Source organism: Protopterus annectens, chromosome 5.part1, assembly GCF_019279795.1.
Source record: "Protopterus annectens isolate FY-2018-M chromosome 5.part1, PAN1.0, whole genome shotgun sequence".
NCBI lineage: Eukaryota > Metazoa > Chordata > Ceratodontiformes > Protopteridae > Protopterus > Protopterus annectens.
Window position 1 is genome coordinate 402,409,035 of NC_056736.1, and position 20,585 is coordinate 402,429,619.

The 20,585-nt window shown below is 44.4% G+C and overlaps 1 protein-coding gene across 1 annotated transcript in view; it reads right to left on the reverse strand.

Annotated features, from left to right (window-relative positions):
* SCML2 (Scm polycomb group protein like 2) overlaps positions 1–20,585 on the reverse strand; it is a 2,608,432-nt gene that overhangs the window by 1,565,224 nt on the left and 1,022,623 nt on the right. The window contains exon 6 of the mRNA XM_044073060.1: positions 8,569–8,657. Within this exon, the coding sequence (XP_043928995.1) occupies positions 8,569–8,657 (89 nt within the window). The remainder of the gene's footprint in view (positions 1–8,568; positions 8,658–20,585) is intronic.

Sequence of the window (20,585 nt, forward strand, 5' to 3'; positions counted from 1 at the left end):
AAGAAGAAGATGGCATCGGTTTAATATGCAAGTCAGTAGGCCTGAATACACCCTCAGAAGCCGGTGCCTGCACAGCGGCTCCAGACCCATCCAAGGTAGAGACATCCACAGGTTCCACTGTTGAAGCATCTCGCGGCATACCGGACTCCGAATGGGTCTTAGTAGAGGCCTGCGAATCTGAAGTAGCGGGTATCAGGGGCTGCGAAAGTGCTTCACTGAGTACCGGCAAACTGTCGACTAGCTTAGAAGAAGCATCGTTGGCAGCTTTGGACCTAGGCGGTCTATTTCTGTCTTTATCTTTGCGTTTTTCAGAATGTCGGTAGTCGGGTGGCTTACCGAAGACATATCTGGATAATTGAACAGAGTACCAAAAAATTTTGAAGTGTATATATACCGATGAAGAATAGTTCGTTGTTTAAATAAGGCACAAAACCGACAGCCAGGTACGTCGTTGGTCAGGGCCTAGGCAAGGAATATAGCATGAATGAAAATCTTTATGAGGTATTTGCTTTCCACAAGAAATACAATTATTGACTTTTACTGACATTGGTTTAGAGCAAGAAAAAGTTTTCCCAACGGGGTACTTAGCTTTAGTTAAAGACTTCGGTTCTGAAACTCGAATATGAAAATGTCAGGAGTCGGCCGACCGGCACTTGCGAACTTGCTCCTGCCTCGGGCAATGCATGGCAAGAAAGACTGATGTAATGGTGTTGGCTGCATGCTTTATAACCCCTGACTTCCTGACGTCATGGAAGATGAGACCGCAATCGACGCAGGACCCAAGACTTTGATAATCAGGCCGACTGAGGGCTACTGCAAGCAGATAACCCAAATGTGATGACTGCAACAGTGAAACACGAAGAACATCATTGTGGCAGACAATCGGAGCAGGTCCTTTACTCAATCCCATAAATGAATGCTTTACAGGGATGTGTTTCTGGAGGGTTCCTATTATTTCCTCGAAGAGGCGTTGTATCAAACACCTCTTCATTGAACTTGAAACTGCAAAATTTGAGAACATCGAACATCCACATAAGCGATTTCTTTCCTTGAGAAAGAAATCCTTTGGCCATCCTCTTCATTTCCCGGCTGTAGTGCAATCTCGGAATTGGTATATTTAGTTGGGGGGGGGGGGTGTCGGGGCCAAAGCCTCCTATTTTGTAGTATTTGTGGTTATTTGTTGGTGTTTGTAGGGCAAGCGATTTTTTTCCAAGAGAAAGAAATTGCTTATGTGGAGGTTTGATATTTTGAAAGCTTACAGTTTTAGGGTCGATGAAGAGGCGTTCTTTGGAACGCCTCTTCAAGGAAATAATACAGACCCATTTCTGGACACTGCTCACCAGTGGGGTACTCCAAGTAGATCTCTCTGCCTCCCCTCTGAACAGACAACTTCCTCTGTTTTGTGCCAGAGTCCCAGGTCCTCTAGTATGGAAGGTGGACACCCTCTCATTTTCTTGGAAAAGGACGTTTCTTTATGCATTCCCTCCCCCTGCCTCTCATTCCAAGAATCCTGTTAAAGATTCAACAGGAAGCTCCCAAAATGTTGCTGGTGACTCTCTTGGTTGCGACAGCACTGGTTCCCTCTATGTCTGCATCTAGACAAGGGCAATCATTACAAGTTACCTCAAAGGGTGAATCTCCTCACACAAGACAAGGGCTTCCTCATCCATCCCCACCTGTCCACGCTTCAACTGACATTGTGGGTGATAGTGTTTTGATCCCTCATAGACACCTTTTTTCTGAGGACATGCTGCAGGTCCTGCAGGAGGCCAGGAAACCTACTACGAGGAAATCCTACTTGTCTAAATGAAAGAGGTTTTCTATTTGGTGTCTTTCTCGTGACCTGGACCCACTTTCTGTGGCTGCTCCTTTGGTTCTCTCTTATTTGTGCAAGTTGCTCAATGCTGGTTTGGCCTATTCATCTATTAAGGCCCATTAATCAGTTCTTTCTGCTTGTCTGCCTTTAGCTCCCTCATTAGCTTCTGGATTTGAGGCTAAGCAACTTCTTAAAGGCGTCCTTAATATCAGACCTCCCAGGAAGCCTGTTCCTCCTCCCTGGGATCTTAATTTAATTCTGGAAAAATTGACTCAGGCTCCTTTTGAGCCTGTTTTAGCTTCCTTGCAACACTGTTCCTGAAAGACCGTTCTTTTGTTAGCTCTTACTTCTGCCAGACAGGTGTCTGAGTTGCAAGCCCTTATGGCTTATCCACCTTTTTTGATATTTCATAAGGACAGGGTGTCCTTGCATACTAATCCTTCTTTCATGCCCAAGGTGGTTAATGAATTGTCACTTAATCAGTCTATTAATCTGCCTACTTTTTTCCCCTCTCTGCAATCTGACAGTGGGAGGGTGCTGCATACCTTTGATGTGCATAGACAGCTCAGATTTTATTTGGATAAAACTACAGCTATCACAAAATCCGACCAGTTATTTGTTTCCTTTCATCCTAGGTCTTTAGGTTTTGCTGTTTCCAAGCAAACTATTTGCACTTGGATTTCAAAGCCTATTTCCTTTTGTTACACTTTTCATGACGAGAGCCTTCCTTCTTTTGGTGCTTTTTTTCAAAATCTTAGATGTTAATTCTATTCTTGAAGCTGCTACCTGGGCTACTGTGCATACCTTTACCAAACATTACCAGCTGGATGGTATCTTCAGAGCTAGAGCTGGGTTTTGCTGAAGTCATTCTCCATGGCTTCTTACAGGGCTCTGCTGCTTTCCTCCTCCCAAGTTTCTTCTCGAGCTTTGGCACTCTCTCATTTGTAAGGAACACAGCAGCGGTGAATGTAAGGACATAGTACAGTTGTGAAAAGCTTACCATAACGGTAGATGTCCTTGCCTTCACCGCTGCAGTATTCACTCCCTCCCTCCATCCCCCTGGTCTTTTTTCCTTCCTGGATGTGCAGATTCCCCTTGGTTTTCCTTGGACTGCTGTTTCTACTTGGGCAATCAGTTCTGAGGATGGTACGTCTGAATGCCTTTCTGCCCTACCCTATGCAAGGAGAGTGCAGGGGGTGCTCAGCGTACCTTAAAGCAACAGTAGACATTGGTAAACTGGCCGGCCGGTGGGCTTCACAGCAGGGAATTCCATTTGTAAGGAATACTGCAGCAGTGAAGGCAAGGACATCTACCATTATGGTCAAGATTTTACACAACTGTACTGGAGCTATTTGAAAGGTACTAAGGAACTACTGTTGCGTTTAAATAAGATGGACATAGGTGACACTGATTATCTTTACAAAGTTGAAGCTGACTCCTTGTACAGTAGCACTCGCCACAACAACTGAATTGAAGATATCAGACGGCTGCTTTCTACTTATATTATGTGCTTGGAAGTCAGAACCATAATGCAAAGATTATGTCTCCCACATACAGTTGAAAAAGCTGCCTAAAAAGGCCTTGTCCCAAATTTACAGAAAACTGTGAAGAAAAAAAAATACATTTTTTGATGCATCTGTAAAGCAGGTAAAAATATTAGAAGCGTAGCTGTCTGTGTATGTCCAAAGAATGCAGGAGTCTCTCACCCTTATTCTGTGGATTTGGATAAAAAGTAGGCAAATGAATGGTTTGGTTAAGGGCCACACTGGACACTACCTTAGGCATAAATGTCGGGTTAGTCCTCAGTTAAACCCTGTCTGTTTGGAAAATGATGAAAGGTTCAACAGCCATGAGAGCCTGTAACTCTGAGACTCATCTTGCAGAGGTTATTGCTAGGAGCACAGCTGTTTTCCAAGATAAGAACTTTATTTCAGCTGAATTGGCTGGCTCAAAAGGCGGCAGTGTAAGTTTCTCCAAGACATAATTGAGGTCCCATGCAGGTATTGGTGCTCTCCTTGGAGGTCTTATGTTTTTGGCCCCTCTGAGGTACTGCCTTAGCAATGGATGAGAAAAAATAGGTGGTTCCGTATTGTAATGAGCTGAAATGGCAAGGCATGGATTTTAATTGATGAGAAGGATAGGCCTTTGTCCAGCATCTCAGGTATTGCAAAATCTGAGGAATATTTGGTACAAGCGTGTCAATTCCTTGTGCCTGGTTCCAAGCACAGAATCTCTTCCATTTTTCTGCATAAGATTTTCTGGTACTTTGCCTCCTGGCCTCCAAAATAACATCCATCACTGCTTTAAAGAGAGGTGTGTTGAGTGACTACAATATTCGCCATGCTGCCAGATTTAGGGTCCTGAGTTGGCTGTGCAGGATCTGACTGTTTCGTTGGATCAGTAAGTAAGGAATTAGAGGCAATGTCCAGGCTGGGCCTTGAGATAAGCTCTTTAGGATTGGGTACCAGTGCTGGCGGGGCCAGTCTGGAGCAATCAGAATCATTTTTGTCTTCTCTTGTCTGACCTTTAGAAGTACCTTGGGAAAGAGAGGCAGAGGAGGAAAGGCATATACTGTTAGGGTTTTCCAGCTGAATGATGGAGCATCCCCTTTCCATGCTTGCCTGTGATAAGTCCTTGTGCAGAATCTCTGTAGTTGGTAGTTGTGAGGGGAGGCAAAAAGATCTATGTCTGGGCATCCCCATTTCTTTGTTATCATGCTGAAGACTTGTGGATCCAGTTTCCACTCGTGGGGATCCGTAATGTTTCTGCTTAGTTCGTCTGCCAAAGTATTTTTCTTTCCTGGCAGGAATTGTGCTTGCAAATGTACTTGATAAGTCAATGCTGTGTCCCACAAAGTCATGGCTTGTCTGCAGAGGGGTTAGGAATGTGTGCCTCCCTGCTTGTTTATGTACCACATGACTGTTATATTGTCCGTCCCTATCAGAAGTTGTCCTGGATGAAGAAGGTCCTTGAAAGCTGTCAGGGCATTCCGAACAGCTAGCATCTCTTTTTGATTGATATGAAGATGCATTTGGCTTGAGGGCCATGTGCCCTGAATACATTTTTCTGCCATGTGGGCCACCCAGGCATAATCTGAAGCATCTGTTGTTATTGACTGCCTGGCTGTGGGTAGGCTGAATGGCTGTCCCTTGTTGAGGTGACAGGACTGTGCCCACCATCGAAACTCCTGTTGAAGGCAAGGAATGAGGGTAATCAATGTTTCCAGGCTGTGGCAATGTTGAGTCCAAACACTTTTTAGATACCATTGTAGTTTCCTCATATGCAGTCTGGCATATGGAATTAGCAGAATGCAGGATGCCATGAAGCCCAAAGCCTGCTGATTTTTTCTTGGAGATAACTGGGTCTTTGCTGCCAACATTGTGAAGTAAGAAGTCAGTTGCCTTTGTTTGTCTGGCGTGAGATAAGCCATCTGGGCAGTTGTATTTAAGCTTGCACCCAGGAATATTATCTCTTGAGAGGGTACTAATTTTGATTTATTTTCATTTACTGTGTACCCTAGGCAAATCAGTAATCTTTTTACAAACACCGGGTGCTCTAGTAGAATGTCCTTGTTCTCTGCTTGAATAAGGCAATCGTCTAAGTAAGGATATATTTGAATTCCTCTTTGTCTGCAATATGCAATTACTGGTGCCAGGCATTTTGTGAAGACCATTGGCGTAGTGGATAAGCCAAAAGGCAGTGCAGAGAATTGGTAGCACATTGAGCCAGCTATGAATCTGAGGTATCTCCTGCAAGATTGTCTGATTGGTATATGCAGGTATGCCTCCTTTAGGTCCAAAGTTACAAGCCAAGCCTTCTTGCCCAGCATGGGCAGAAGCTGCTGCAAAGTCAACATTTTAAATTTTGGAACGTCCAGAAATGTATTCAGAATAGACAGGTCCATTATTGGTCTCCAGGCTTTGCCCTTTCGGGGTACCAAGAAAAGTCTCGAGTAAAATCCTTGTCCCTGCTCTTGCTGTGGTACTCGCTGAATGGCCCTCATGTCCATGAGGGATGAAACTTGGTTTTGTGCCTCTGCCCAATGATTGTGTGGCAGGTCTGGCATACCTTTTGCCCTTGGCAGGGTGTGAAAGTGGAACCTGTAGCCCTGGGACACTATATTCAAGACCCATTTGTCCTGGGTGAGCATATGCCAGTTTTGTGAAAAAAGTGCTAGTTTTCCCTCTAAGGGGGCTGCCAAAAGGTAAGTGCTTGATGCTGGCAGAGGGAAGCCATTGGGATGGTTTCCTGTATGGCTGTGATTTGTCTTCTCCGCTTTTGGAGGTAGAAGCGTCCCACTGTTTAGGCCTGTATGAGCCCTGGGGCTGGGATCTGCCTCTAGGGTGTCTGTAGCTGCCTCTTTGTGGCCTGTCTGACACTGGAAAGGACCAATTCTTTGTAGGCTAGTTCCTGCTAAATCTGGGAGGCTGCACCTGTAAGAAATCCTTTACTGTTTGCATAGATTTCGCTTTGTCCTCCATTTTCTTCAACACCTCCTCTGCTTTAACACCAAATAAAGTATCATGCTGTAATGGGGCATCTAGTAATTTTGCCTTAACATGATCAGGTAGAATCTGCTCCTTTAACCAAGCATGCCTCCTAATGACAGAACCCGTAACTGCGGCCCTGCAAGAGGCCTCTAGAGAATCAAAACCACATTGCAATGCATGCTTTCCCACTTGTTCAGTTGCATGCAATAAATCCTGCATTTCCTTATTTTCTGCACAATCAGAATTTGCCAACATTTTCTGTTTTAGCAGTGACATTAAGTATTGCTGATATTTAATTATATGAAATTGACAATTTAAAGCCCTCACAGCCAAAGTAGCAGAAGTGTAAACTTTTTTCCCCCATCTGTCTAGTGCCCTAGAATCCCTGTCAGAGGGGATAGGGTTTTTTTGCAGTAGAAGCCTTGACCCCTTTTGGGACCCTGAGAAATAGTTTCTGGATCAGCAGCAGGGTTTTTATAAAGAAATTTATGTGAGTCTGGAACACTGTAGTATCTGTCTGGTTTTACAGGGGCAGGGGGTAAAGAGTCAAGAGAAAGGGCAGACTCTGAAAATACATCTACAATGTCTAACAGGGGGAATAGCAAGCAGCCTGTGCTGAGGTAGTAAAAGAAAATCTCTAAGCCTTTTCTTTGATTCTTAGTAGTCTTGGCTCTCCCAGTGGAAGTGCTCCCTCATGATATGCAGGGTTTCCCCAAAAGATAAATCCTCAGGAGGAGAGGCTGAAGGAATAGATTCTTCAGCATCAGAATCCTCATAGGGAGGAAGAGAGTATTCCTGCTCAGAAGAGTCAGAGGAAATGGAAACCTGATCTGAAGATTCATATTCTGTCTCTTGCCTAGGCCTCTTATCAGGAGGGGGGATGGGAACCCCTGATCAAGGTAATTAGGTCTTCGGCCATTTTGAGCATCTGTTTTTTAGGCATGGAAGTCTGTCCAGGAGAATGCTGTACTTGTTTCTTTGTCTTTAGAGCTGCTTTAGTCTTTGCTTTGAAAGCTGAGGTAGGCTTTACATATAACTGTGTAGGTCTGAAAACACCCTAAGAAGCCGATGCCTGCTCAGCGGCTCCGGACTCATCTGAGGGAATAACTTCCAAGTGTCCAATACCTTGAGTATTCAGAGGCGTAGCTGACTCCATGTGGGAATCAGCAGTGGCCTGTGGCTCTGAGGTAGCGGGCGTCAGGGGCTACGAAAGCTCCTCACTTTGAACCGGCGACTGGCTAAGCGGAAACCTCGTCATCGGTTTTGGACCTCGGATGCCTGTCCTTTTCCTTGCGCTTTTTATAAACTCCAGTCATCGGTTGTTCCGACGACATTATATAATTGAATCTTCGGCCAAAGTAATGAAAGGCAAAATTGTACCGACGCTTAATAGTGCGTTGGTTAAATCTAGAGCAAAACTGACAGCTAGCAACATTGTGATCAGGGCCTAGGCAAGGAATACACTAAGAATTAAAATCCTTATGAGGTATTTGCTTCCCACAAGAAATACAATTGTTAACTTTTTCTGACATCGGTCTGGAGCAAGAAAAAAGTTTTCCCAACGGGGTACTTAGCTTTAATGAAGACTTCGGATCTGAAATTCGAATTTGAAAATCTCAGGAGTCGGTCGACCGGCACTTGCGAACTGCTTTTGCTTTGGGCACCGCACGGCAAGAAAGACTGAAGAAAATGGCGTCGGCTGCATCTTTTATACCCCTGGCGCCCTGACGTCAGGGAAGAGGCGACAGTAACCGACGCCGGACCAAGACTTTGGAATTCAGGCCGACTGCGGGTAGCCTGCCAGCAGGATAACCCAAGTGTAATGACTGCAACAGTGAAACACGATGAACTTCTATACTATCGGTTGTGCTGAGACACTGATGCATAGATGCTGACCAGTCAAGCCATTCCTTAGGAAAAGGGGAAAGATGGAATTAACTTCATTCTCTTGGTTTACATGTCACTGAATATGTATTTTGTAATGGACATACCACATTATGATATCTGAATTATGTTCCCTGAACTGTCGACAAGATGGATTAGTGCTTGGTTTGAAAAATTTACATTCAATTTTTTTTAACAAACTTTTAAAACATGACTACTTGATTAATCTGATTTTATTCCTTTTATACTTAATGTGAAAAACAATAACATTTCAAAGAGAAAAACATTTAATAAAAAGACAATGAAATGCTTTTCAGATGAAGTATTTACATTATAACAAGCACAAAACTAAAACACTGCAAAGAGGCCCACACTTACTTTCTTAAAGATGGATGGTGGTGCCATTTCTGCTCCATTCAGTGTCTTTAACAGAAACATTGGCCATGAGGATGCATTCATTCTGAAGCCTGACAGGAGAAAAAGGACGACAATATCACTGCACTGCTTTTGCTACCTGCCGAATTATCTGTTTCAGATCTTGGACAACTAGTAGGAATGTCTGTGCAAATGTCACTTGAACAAATAAATATTTCCCATACAGTAGGCTGCATTCCTTACCTTATACAAATGATTTCAAAGGAAATGGAAGACTTCCCTTTAAAGGGACCTTGGTGTGACTGCCTAAAGTGCATTACCATTTAATTGGCAGGTGCATAAATCAGGTTTGCCCATCATTTGAGTGACAGCACTATTACAGAGTGCTGAATGATTGAAGAAAAAAGTACAGTTGTGTACACTTACCATAAATGTAGATGTTCCGAGTGTATTCACTGTTGCAGACATTAAATTTGGGTTATCCTGCTGGCAGGTTGCCCTCAGTCGGCCTGAATTACAAAGTCTTGGGTCCTGCGTCGGTTGCTGTCGCCTCTTCCCTGACATCAGGGGTATATAAAAGATGCAGCCGACGCCATTTTATTTAGTTTTTCTTGCCCCAGATGTCAGCTGCCCCCAAAAGGGTAGCCTAAAAATAGGGAAATAAAACATACATGCACCAAAATAAGTTTTACCTTCATCTATAAGCAAATACACCGTCTATGTTGTATAGATTAGAGAAGTAAAGATAAGTTCCAGCAAAAATAAGGGGGATGGCGGGTGGGTAACCTGGACTGCAACAGTGAATACACTCGAACATCTACATGTATGGTAAGTGTACACAACTGTACTATGTTCTTCGTGTTTCACCGTTGCAGTTATTACATATGGGTTGAGTCCCAAAGCTATGGTTGGGGGGCTGGAGCTAAATAGCATTAGGAGTGGATATAAGGCCCTGCAGAACTGCAGTGGCAAAGCCTGCCCTGGATTGAGAGTAAAGAGGCAGAGTGTAATGTTTTGTAAAGGTATGCACTGAACTCCAAGTGGCAGCCTCTAAAATGTCTTTGGTTGGTACTCCCTTGAGAAAGGCTACAGAAGTGGTTGCAGCTCTGGTTGAATGTGGCCTAATGCCCTTAGGCACTGGTTTGCCATGCTGTGAGTAGCAGAAATGAATGCAGTGACCTATCCACTTTGAAATAGTCTGCTTGGAGATAGACTTTCCTTGTGATGCTGTGGCATATGCCACTAGCAATTGTTCTGTCTTTCTGAAAACTTTAGTTTTGTCCAAGTAGAATCTAAGTTGTCTGTGTACGTCCAAAGAATGCAGAATTTTCTCCCCCTTGTTCTGTGGATTTGGATAAAAGGTTGGCAAATGAATAGTTTGGTTAAGGGCTACACTGGATACCACCTTAGACATAAATGTAGGGTTTGTTCTCAGAGAGACCCTGTCTGGATAAAAAATGATAAAGGGTTCCACGGCCATGAGAGCCTGTAGCTCTGAAACTCGTCTTGCAGAAGTCATTGCTAAGAGCAGAGCTGTTTTCCAAGATAAGAATTTTATATCTGCAGTAGCAGCTGGCTCAAAAGGAGGTAAGGTGAGTTTTTCCAAGACATAATTGAGGTCCCATGCAGGTATTGGTGGTCTCCTTGGAGGCCTTACGTTTTTGGCTCCTCTGAGGTGCTGCCTTAATAAAGGATGAGAAAAGAGTGGTGGGCTCTGTATTGTAATGAGCCGAAATGGCAGAGGCATGGATCTTAATTGATGAGAAAGATAGGCCTTTGTCCAGCATCTCAGTTAAGTATTGCAAAATCTGAGGAATATTTGGGACAGCTGTATCAGTTCCTTGAGCTTGGTTCCAAGCACAAAATCTCTTCCATTTCCCAGCATAGGAATTTCTAGTAATAGGCCTTCTGGCTTCTAAAATGACATCCATCACAGCTTTACTGAGAGGTGTGGTTTGTATGGCTACATTATCCGCCATGCTGCCAGGTTTACAGTCCTGAGTTGGCTGTGCAGAATCTGATTGTTTTGCTGGGACAGTAGATGAGGTATTTGAGGTAAGGTCCAGGCTGGGCATTGGGACAAGTTCCTTAAGATCGGATACCAGTACTGGCGTGGCCAGTCTGGAGCAATCAGAATCATTTTTGGTTTCTCCTGCCTGACCTTTAGGAGTACCTTGGGGAGGAGAGGTAGTGGAGGAAAGGCATATACTGATAGGTTTGTCCAGCTGAAAGATAAGGCATCCACTTTCCAAGCTTGTCTGTGATAAGTCCTTGTGCAGAATCTTTTTAGTTGATTGTTTTGAGGTGAGGCAAATAGATCTATGTCCGGGCGTCCCCATTTCTTTGTTATCATGCTTAAGACTTGTGGATCCAGGTGCCACTCGTGGGGATCCATTAGGTTTCTGCTTAGTTCGTCTGCCAGAGTGTTTTCCTTTCCTGGCAGGAATTGTGCCTGCAGATGAACTTGGTACGTCAATGCTGTGTCCCATAAAGCCATGGCTAGTGTGCACAGGGGATAAGAATGAGTGCCCCCCTGCTCGTTTATCTACCACATGACCATGGTGTTGTCTGTCTTTATCAGTAGTTGTCCTGGATGAAGTAGGTCCTTGAAGGCTGTCAGGGCATTTTGCACAGCTAGCACCTCTTTTTGATCGATATGTAGATGCTTTTGGTTTATGGACCAGGTGCCCTGAATGCCTCTTCCTGCCATGTGTGCCCCCCCCCACAAGCATAATCTGATGCATCCGTCATTGGGCTCTGCCTGGCTGGGGGGTAGTGAGAATGGCTGTCCCTTTTTTTGGTGACAAGCCTTTGCCCACCATCGAAACTCCTGTTGCAGGTAGGGAATTAGAGTAATCATTGTTTCCAGACTGTGACAATGTTGCGTCCAAACACTTTTTAGATACCATTGAATTTTCCTCATATGAAGTCTTGCATATGGAATTGGAAAGATGCAGGATGCCATGAAGCCCAAAACCTGCAGAATTTTTCTTGCAGATAACTGGGCCTTTGTTGACATTTCCTTAAAGCAGGTAGTCAGTTGCCTTTGTTTGCCTGGAGTGAGATCAGCCATCTGGGCAGTTGTATTTAAGCTTGCACCCAGGAATATTACCTCTTGAGAGGGTACTAGTTTTGATTTCTTTTTGTTGACTGTGCACCCTAGGCATGTTAAAAGTCTTATCACAAAGGTCAGATGCTGTAGTAAAATGTCCTTGTTCTCTGCTTGTATGAGGCAGTCGTCCAAGTAAGGATATATCTGTATACCTCTTTGTCTGCAGTAAGCAATTACTGGTGCCAAGCACTTTGTGAAGACCCTGGGCGCAGTAGATAAGCCAAAGGGCAGTGCAGAGAATTGGTAATGCTTTGAGCCAGCCTTGAATCTGAGGAATCTTCTGCATGATTATCTGATTGGGACATGCAGGTATGCCTCTTTTAGGTCTAAATTCATGAGCCAAGCCCTGCTGCCCAGCATGGGCAGAAGCTGCTGTAAGGTCAACATCTTGAATTTTGGTATATCCAGGAAAGTGTTTAGAATAGATAGGTCCAGTATTGGTCTCCATGTTTGGTCCTTTCTCGGTACCAAGAACAGTCTTGAGTAAAATCCTTTTCCCTGCTCTTGCTGAGGCACTTGTTGAATAGCCCTCATGTCCATGAGAACTGCGACTTGTTTTTGAGCCTCTGCCCATTGATTTTTTGGCAGGTCTGGCCATCCGTTTGTCCTTGGTAGGGTATGGAAATGAAACTTGTAGCCTTGCGACACTATGCCTAGAACCCATTTGTCCTGGGTTATAATGTGCCAATTTTGAGAAAAAAGTGCTAGTTTTCCCCCTAAGGGTGCTGCCAGAAGATAAGTGCTTGGTGCAGGCAGGGGGAAGTCATTGGGACGGTTTCCTGTATGATTGTGATTTGTCCTCTCCACTGCTTAGACCTGTTGGATCCTTGCAGCTGTGATCTGCCTCTAGGACATCTGGATCTGCCCCTTTGAGGTCTGTCTGAGATTGGAAAGGACCAATTCTTTGTAGGTCAGTGTCTGCTAAATCTAGGTGGCTGTACCTGTAAGAAATCCTTGACCGTTTGTATAGATTTAGCTTTGTCTTCCATTTTCTTCAACACCTCTTCTGCCTTAACACCAAACAAGGTATGTTGTAAAGGAGCATCTAATAATTTTGCTTTAACATGGTCAGGCAGATTTTGTTCTTTTAACCAAGCATGCCTCCTAATGACAGAACCCCAACAGCGGCCCTGCAGGAGGCCTCCAGAGAATCAAAACCACATTGCAAAGTATGCTTTCCAACTTGTTCAGCTGCAGGCAATAAATCTTGTATTTCTTTGTTTTCTGCACATTCAGAATTTGTCATCATTTTCTGTTTAAGCAGTGTCATGATATATTGCTGATATTTGAGCATATGAAACTGGCAACTTAAGGCCCTTATAGCCAAAGTAGCAGATGTGTAAATCTTTTATCTCCATCTATCCAGAGCTCTAGAATCCCTGTCAGCGGGGGTAGTGTTTTTTGCAGTAGAAGCCTTGACCCCTTTCTGACCCTGAGAAATAGTATCTAGGTCTGCAGAAGGGTTTCTGAAAAGGAATTTATGAGAGTCAGGGACCCTGTAGTATCTGTCCGGCTTAACAGGAGCTGGAGGTAAAGAGTCAGGGGTCAGACTGGACTCCGAGAAGACATCTACAATGTCCAACACAGGTGGAATAGCTAGAGGCCTGTGTTGAGGAAGTAAAAGGAAGTCTCTGAGCCTTTTCTTAGATTCTGAAAAATCTTGGCTCTCCTAGTGGAAGTGCTCCCTCATGGTATGCAAGGTTTCCCCAAAAGAGTAGTCCTCAGGAGGAGAAGCTGAAGGAATTGACTCTTCACCATCAGAATCCTCATGGGGGGAAGAGAACATTCCTGATCAGAAGAGGAATCAGAAGAAATGGAAACCTGATCTGAAGATTCATAGTCTGTCTCTTGCCTAGGCCTCTTATCAGGAGGGGGATGAGAATCCCTGATCAAGGTAATTAAGTCTTCGGCCATTTTGAGCATCTGTATTTTGAGCATGGAGGCCTGTCCTTGTGGCTGGTGAACTTGTTTCTTTGCCTTTAAAGGTGTTTTAACCTTTGCCTTTAAAGTTGGTTTAATATATAATTGTTTGGGTCTGAATACACCCTCAGAAGCCGATGCCTGCTCAGCGGCTCCAGACCCATCTGAGGGAAGAATCTCAGAGGCTCCAATACCTTGAGTTTCCAGCGGCCTGGCCAACTCCACGTGGGAGTTGGTAGCGGCCTGCGACTCTAAAGTAGCGGGCGTCAGGGGCTGCGAAAGCGCCTCACTGAGAACCAGCGACTTGCTTAGGAGAAGCTTCGTCTTCGGGTCTGGACCTCGGTTGCCTGTCTTCTTCTTTTCGTTTTTTGAGAACTACGGTAGTCGGACGGCTATCCGACGACATTGTATAATTAAATCTTCGCCCAAAATAGCTTAATGGAAAATCGTACAGACGCTTAATAGTGCGTTGGTTAAATCTAGAACAAAACCGACAACTAGCAACGTCGTGGTCTGGGCCTAGGCAAGGAATACAATAAGAATGAAAGACCTTATGAGGTATTTGCTTCCCACAAGAAATACAATTATTAACTTTTTCTGACATCGGTCTGGAGCAAGAAAAAAGTTTCCCCAACGGGGTACTTAGCTTTTAATGAAGACTTCAGATCTGAAACTCGAACACGAAAATCTCAGGAGTTGGCAGACCAGCACTTGCGAACTGCTTCTGCTTCGGGAACCGCGCGGCAAGAAAGACTAAATAAAATGGCGTCAGCTGAATCTTTTATACCCCTGACGACCTGATGTCAGGGAAGAGGTGACAGCAACCGACGCAGGACCCAAGACTTTTGAATTCAGGCTGACTAAGGGCAACCTGCCAGCAGGATAACCCAAATGTAATGACTGCAACAGTGAAACACGAAGACCATCTAGTAAAACAACCTTTGCCAACAGTGACATTTTCTTTTTTTTTCTCCACTACTGTGTGACCTTGGAGTATGTGCATTTAAGTTCGGAGAGGTGGGGGCTTACCCCTTGGGAGGGGGGGGCAACTTATCTCTGAGGTTTGGTAAAAGTGGTTTCTCTCACACTTTTTTTGATCGTTCAGAGCTCTATAACAGTGCTGAGGATCAATCAACATGCATAACATAAATCAAATACTCCCTCTTATTCTTCTTCAAGGATAAACAGTTTATTAAAATGAAAGATTTAAAGCTTTCATAAGAACTGTAGAAAATCAAGTTACTAATGTCAACTTACTTGAGTATAGTCACTGTTGCAGTCATAACCGTTGTGAACTAATGCACACTGAAATCAAATATCTGGCCAGACTTTCACAGCTAAGCACACTTCTCCCTCAGCAGGGTTAAAATCAGCTGCAACTTGGATGTCCCTAAGTATATGGCATAAAGTAATGCATGCTGGCCATCTTTGATTCTTTCTTTCCCCCTTTCTAGTCAGGACTGTTACGCTATGCACACCCAAAGTCACGGTGTGCTAAAAATATAAATATCCAAAGTTTTGGCAATGTCCTGGGGAGAAATTACTCTCCTGAGTTACTTGAACAATGCTGCAGTACTTGGTCTAGGGACTCTCTGCTGTGCAGACGCCCACAGCTGGCCTGAATATCACAGGCTTTAATCATCCCCAAGCCAGCAGAAGCCTTTGTGTTACAAGGAGTCACTTTCTTGTCCAAGGTACAGAAGTCTGAATCTTTCCAGGTGGAGCATGTTTCTCCCCACTGATCCTACTGACAGCCTCTGTCATTTTGCTGTAGGAGGAAGGTGGGGGAAAGGTGATAGGGTACCTACCACAAAAGCAGTAGCAGTAAGACAAATGGTTTGGTGGGAGGGACAGAGTGCTGATCTACTCAACATCTATAATTATGCTAAGTGTGGTTGGAAATGTACAGTTGTGTACACTTACCATAAATGTAGATGTTCGGGTATATTCACTGTTGCAGTCATTAGATTTGGGTTATCTGCTTGTAGGTAGCCCTCAGTCGGCCCGATAAAAAAGTATTGGGCCCTGCGTCAGCTGCTGTCCCTTCTTCCAGACATCAGGTCGTCAGGGGTATAAAACATGCAGCGGACGCCATTACATCAGTTTTTCTTGCCCTAGATGTCAGGTGCCCCCCCCCAATGGAAAGCAATTAAATATAAACGCACAAAGATATACCTCCAACAAAAAGCAAATACACCAAAAAGGCTTTTAAGCATAGTAAAGGAAAGTAGAGGTATAGCCAAAAGAAGTTAGGGGGCTGGAGGAAGGTTAAACAGGACTGCAACACTGAATACACTAGAACATCTACATTTATGGTAAGTGTACACAAAGTACAGTTTTGTACCTACCATAAATGTAGATGTTCGAGTGCTAATACAGCTGCAGTCATAACAGATGGGTTCTTCTGCCATCAGGCGGGTCCTCGGTCGGCCGAATTCCAAAGTCTAGGTCCGGCGTCGGTTGTCGTCGCTTCTTCCCTGACATCATTGCGACAGGGGTATTAAAAAACCAGCCGATGCCATTTTCTTCAGTTTTTCTTGCCCCAGATGTCAGGTGCCCCCAGAAGGAAGGCAATACATAAATTTATGTAATAATGTAGTGCAATATAATCAAAAAACAGTAGTTGCAAGCAAATACACCATAAATGAATACCCCAATCTAGTTGTATGAGGATGTGTTAGCCAATAGGCCTGTCCCAAGAGGGGAAGGAGAGAGGGAAACCTGGACTGCAGCTGTATTAGCACTCGAACATCTACATTTATGGTAGGTACAAAACTGTACTATGTTCATCATGTATACAGCTGCAGTCATAACAGATGGGTAGAATCCCAAAGCTAAAAAAGGGGTGGTAGGCACTACGTGGAACTAGGAGGAGCCAGGATGCCCTGCAAGACTGCAGTGGCAAAGCCTGCTCTAGTTTTGGAGTACAATGGTAGGTGGTAGTGCTTGGAGGAGGTACGCACAGAACTCCAAGTGGCTGCTTCCAAAATATCTTTGGTAGGAACTCCTCTGAGGAAAGCTGCAGAGGTAGCTGTGGCCCTTGTGGAGTGAGATCTGATGCCTGCAGGCACAGTTTTACCATGAAAAGAGTAACAAAAGCGTATGCAGTGTGCTATCCATTTTGAGATAGTCTGTTTGGAAATTGGCTTCCCTTGAGCTCCTATAGCATAGAACACAAAGAGTTGTTCTGATTTTCTGAAAGGCTTTGTTCTGTCCAAATAATAACGTAGCTGTCTGTGGATGTCCAAGGAATGTAGTAGTCTCTCCCCTTTGTTTTGAGGATTAGGGCAAAAAGTAGGTAAGTGAATAGCCTGATTCAAAGCTACCCTGGATACCACCTTGGGCACAAAGGACGGACTGGTTCGTAAGGAAACTCTGTCCTGATGGAAAATGATGAAAGGCTGCACAGACATGAGGGCTTGTAGTTCCGATACCCTGCGAGCTGAGGTGATAGCCAGAAGGAAGGCTGTTTTCCAGGACAAATATTGCAAATCTGTTGAGGCAGCTGGCTCAAAAGGAGGTAAGGTCAGCTTTTCTAAAATGAAATTGAGGTCCCAAGCAGGTATTGGTTGTTTCCTTGGGGGTTTTATATTCTTAGCCCCTCTGAGGAACTGCCTTAAGAGGGGATGAGAGAATAAAGGAGGATCAGTGTTGTATTCTGCAGAAATGGCTGAGGCATGGATTTTGATGGAGGAGAATGAAAGTCCACTGCTTAGCAGCTCAGCTAGATACTGTAATATTTGAGGTAAATTCAGTATTCCAGGATTCTGGCCCTTTTTCTCATTCCAGGCACAAAATCGCTTCCATTTTGCGGAGTAAGCTTTTCTAGTAGAAGGCCTTCTGGCCTCCAAAATGACATCCTGCACCTCCTTGGAGAGTAGGGTCTGTTGTGAAGTTAAGGAATCTTCCATGCGGCCAGATTGAGTGTTTTCAGCTGACTGTGAAGAGTTTTGAAGCTGTGCTGAGTCAGAAGAAGAGGCATTAGAGGCAGGGTCCATGGTGAGGAATGCATCAGGCTCCTGAGGAGTAGGTACCAGTGCTGTCTTGGCCAGTCTGGAGCAATGAGAATCATCTTTGGTCTGTCTGCTTTGGTCTTTAATAGAACTCTGGGCAGCAGAGGAAGAGGTGGAAAGGCATAAACTGTCATTGTTGTCCAACTGAGTGAGTGTCCACTCTCCATGCCTGTGGATGAAAAGTCCTTGAGCAGAATTTTGTCAATTGGTGATTTTTGTGGGAGGCAAAGAGATCTATGTCTGGCCTTCCCCATGCTTGAATTATTTCTGTAAAAACCTGAGGGTGCAACTTCCATTCGTGTGGGTCTGTCATATTTCTGATTAGGTTGTCTACCAGCGTGTTTTCCTTGCCTGGCAAGTACTGTGCTTGAAGCTCGATTTGTAATTCCAGAGCCATGTTCCAAAGTGACATGGCCAGCCTGCATAGGGGGTATGAATGGGTTCCTCCCTGTTTGTTTATGTACCACATTACTGTGGTGTTGTCTGTCCTTATCAGTAGTTGGCCTGGATGCAGAAGGTCTTTGAAAGCCATAATAGCATTTATTACTGCTAGCATTTCCTTTTGATTGATGTGTAGGTGCTTTTCTTTTTGGGACCATTTGCCCTGAATGCACCGATCTGTCATGTGCGCCCCCCAGACGTAGTCCGAGGCGTCTGTTGTGATGACTATTTGCTTGAGGCTTGCAGAATGGGAGACCTGTGTTTCTTTGGCATGCTTGAGCCCACCACAGAAATTCCTTTTGAAGGCATGGAATCAGTGGTATTATTGTTTCCAAACTGTGGCTGTGTTGAGACCATAGGTTTTTCAGGTACCATTGAAGTTTCCTCATATGCAGCTTTGCACATGGGATTAGAAGGATGCAAGATGCCATGAATCCCAGAGCCTGCAGTCAGCCTGGTGAAAATTGCTAGTTTTCGGAAGTATTGAGTCAGTTGCCCCTGTTTCTCTGGCGTGAGGTAAGCCATCTGGGTGTTTGTGTCCAAGTTGGCACCCAGGAAAATTATTGTCTGTGAGGGTATTAGCCTTGATTTCTTTTTGTTGACTGTGTACCCCAGAGCATTCAACAACATTATTACAAAAGCCAGATGTTTCAGAAGTATGTGCTTGCTGTCCGCTTGGATCAGGCAGTCGTCCAAATATGGGTATATTTGTATCCCTTGAAGTCTGGAGTAGGCAATTACTGATGCCAAGCATTTCGTGAATACTCTGGGCGCAGTAGATAAGCCAAAGGGCAAAGCAGGGAATTGATAATGGGTTGAACCTGCAAGAAATCTGAGGTATCTTCTGCAATTTTGTCTGATTGGGACATGCAGGTATGCCTCCTTGAGGTCCAATGTTACCAGCCAAGACTCCTTGCCCAGCATGGGAAGAAGCTGCTGTAATGTGAGCATCTTGAATTTTGGCACGAGTAAAAATGTGTTTAGGATGGATAGGTCCAAAATAGGTCTCCAATCTTTTCCCTTCCTTGGTACCAGGAATAGTCTGGAATAAAAACCTTGACCTTGTTTTTGAGTAGGTACCTCTTGAATAGCTTTCATGTCCATGAGATCTGAAATTTGTCTTTGTGCCTCTGCCCTTTGATTGTGTGGCAGGTTTGGCATGCCTCTTTTGTGGAAGGGTGTGAAAATGGAATCTGTAGCCTCTGTTTATAATGTCCAGGATCCATTTGTCTTTTGTGACAATATGCCAGTTTTTCGAAAATAATGCCAGTTTTCCGCCTAAGGGTGCTGCCATTTGAGCCTTGCTTGGCATGCAAAGGGGAAAGTCATTGGGTTTGCTTTCTGAATGGCTGTGAACTATCCTCACCACCTCTTTGTGTAGGAGCTTGCCATTGTCCGCCTCTAAACGATCCTTGAGCTTGGCCCCTGCCCCTCGGGCGCCTGTATCTACCTCTTTGGGGTCTGTCCGTGGCTGGAAAGGACCAATTTTTGGAAGGCCAATTTCTACTGAAACGGAGGTTGTACCTGTAGAAAATCTTTCACTGTTTGCATTGATTTAGCCTTTTCCTCCATTTTCTTTAATACTTCCTCAGCTTTAACACCAAATAATACATCTTTTGTAGAGGGGCATCTAGTAATTTAGCTTTGACATGATCTGGTAAGGTTTGCTCCTTGAGCCAGGCATGTCTACGTATGACTGATCCTGTAACAGCAGCTCTACATGAGGCCTCTAGAGCATCAAAACCACATTGCAAGGTATGTTTACCCACTTGTTCTGCACTATGCATCAAATCCTGCAACTCCTTCAAGTCTGGTTGTTCAGGTTGTGACATTTTGCTTCTCAATTGTGATAACAGAAACTGTTGGTACTTTAACATATGGAAAGTACAGTTTTGTACCTACCATAAATGTAGATGTCCGATAGGCATGCATCTGCAGTCCTTACAAATGGGTTGTCCTGTCGTCAGGCAGCCCTTCGGTCGGCCGGATTCCAAAGTCTGGGTCTGGCCTCGGCTGGTGTCGCACTTCACCCGACGTCATAGCTGCAGTTATTCGGGTATAAAGGCATCAGCCGACGCCATTTTCCTCAGTGTTTCTTGCCCCAGATGCCAGGTGCCCTCCAGGAAGGCTAAATTTGGATAAATGCAAATGGTTCCAAATAGTAGAGAGCAAACAAAAAATAAGCATGTATGTACATATATACAAACAAATACACCATAATAGATTCCCCCAGCTAGCTACAGGATGGGCAAATACCCTAGGAGCACCACAGAGGGGAAGGAGGGTGGGTAATCCTGACTGCAGATGCATGCCTATCGGACATCTACATTTATGGTAGGTACAAAACTGTACTATGTCCTTCAAGGATGCATCTGCAGTCCTTACAAATGGGTAGAATACCATAGCCAAACTGGGGGAGGAGGAGAAATAAGATTATGGTGTAGTTAGGATCCCTTGCAAAACAGCAGAGGCAAAACCTGCTCAGGATCTGGAGTATAAAGGTAAATTATAATGCTTGGCAAATGTATGCACGG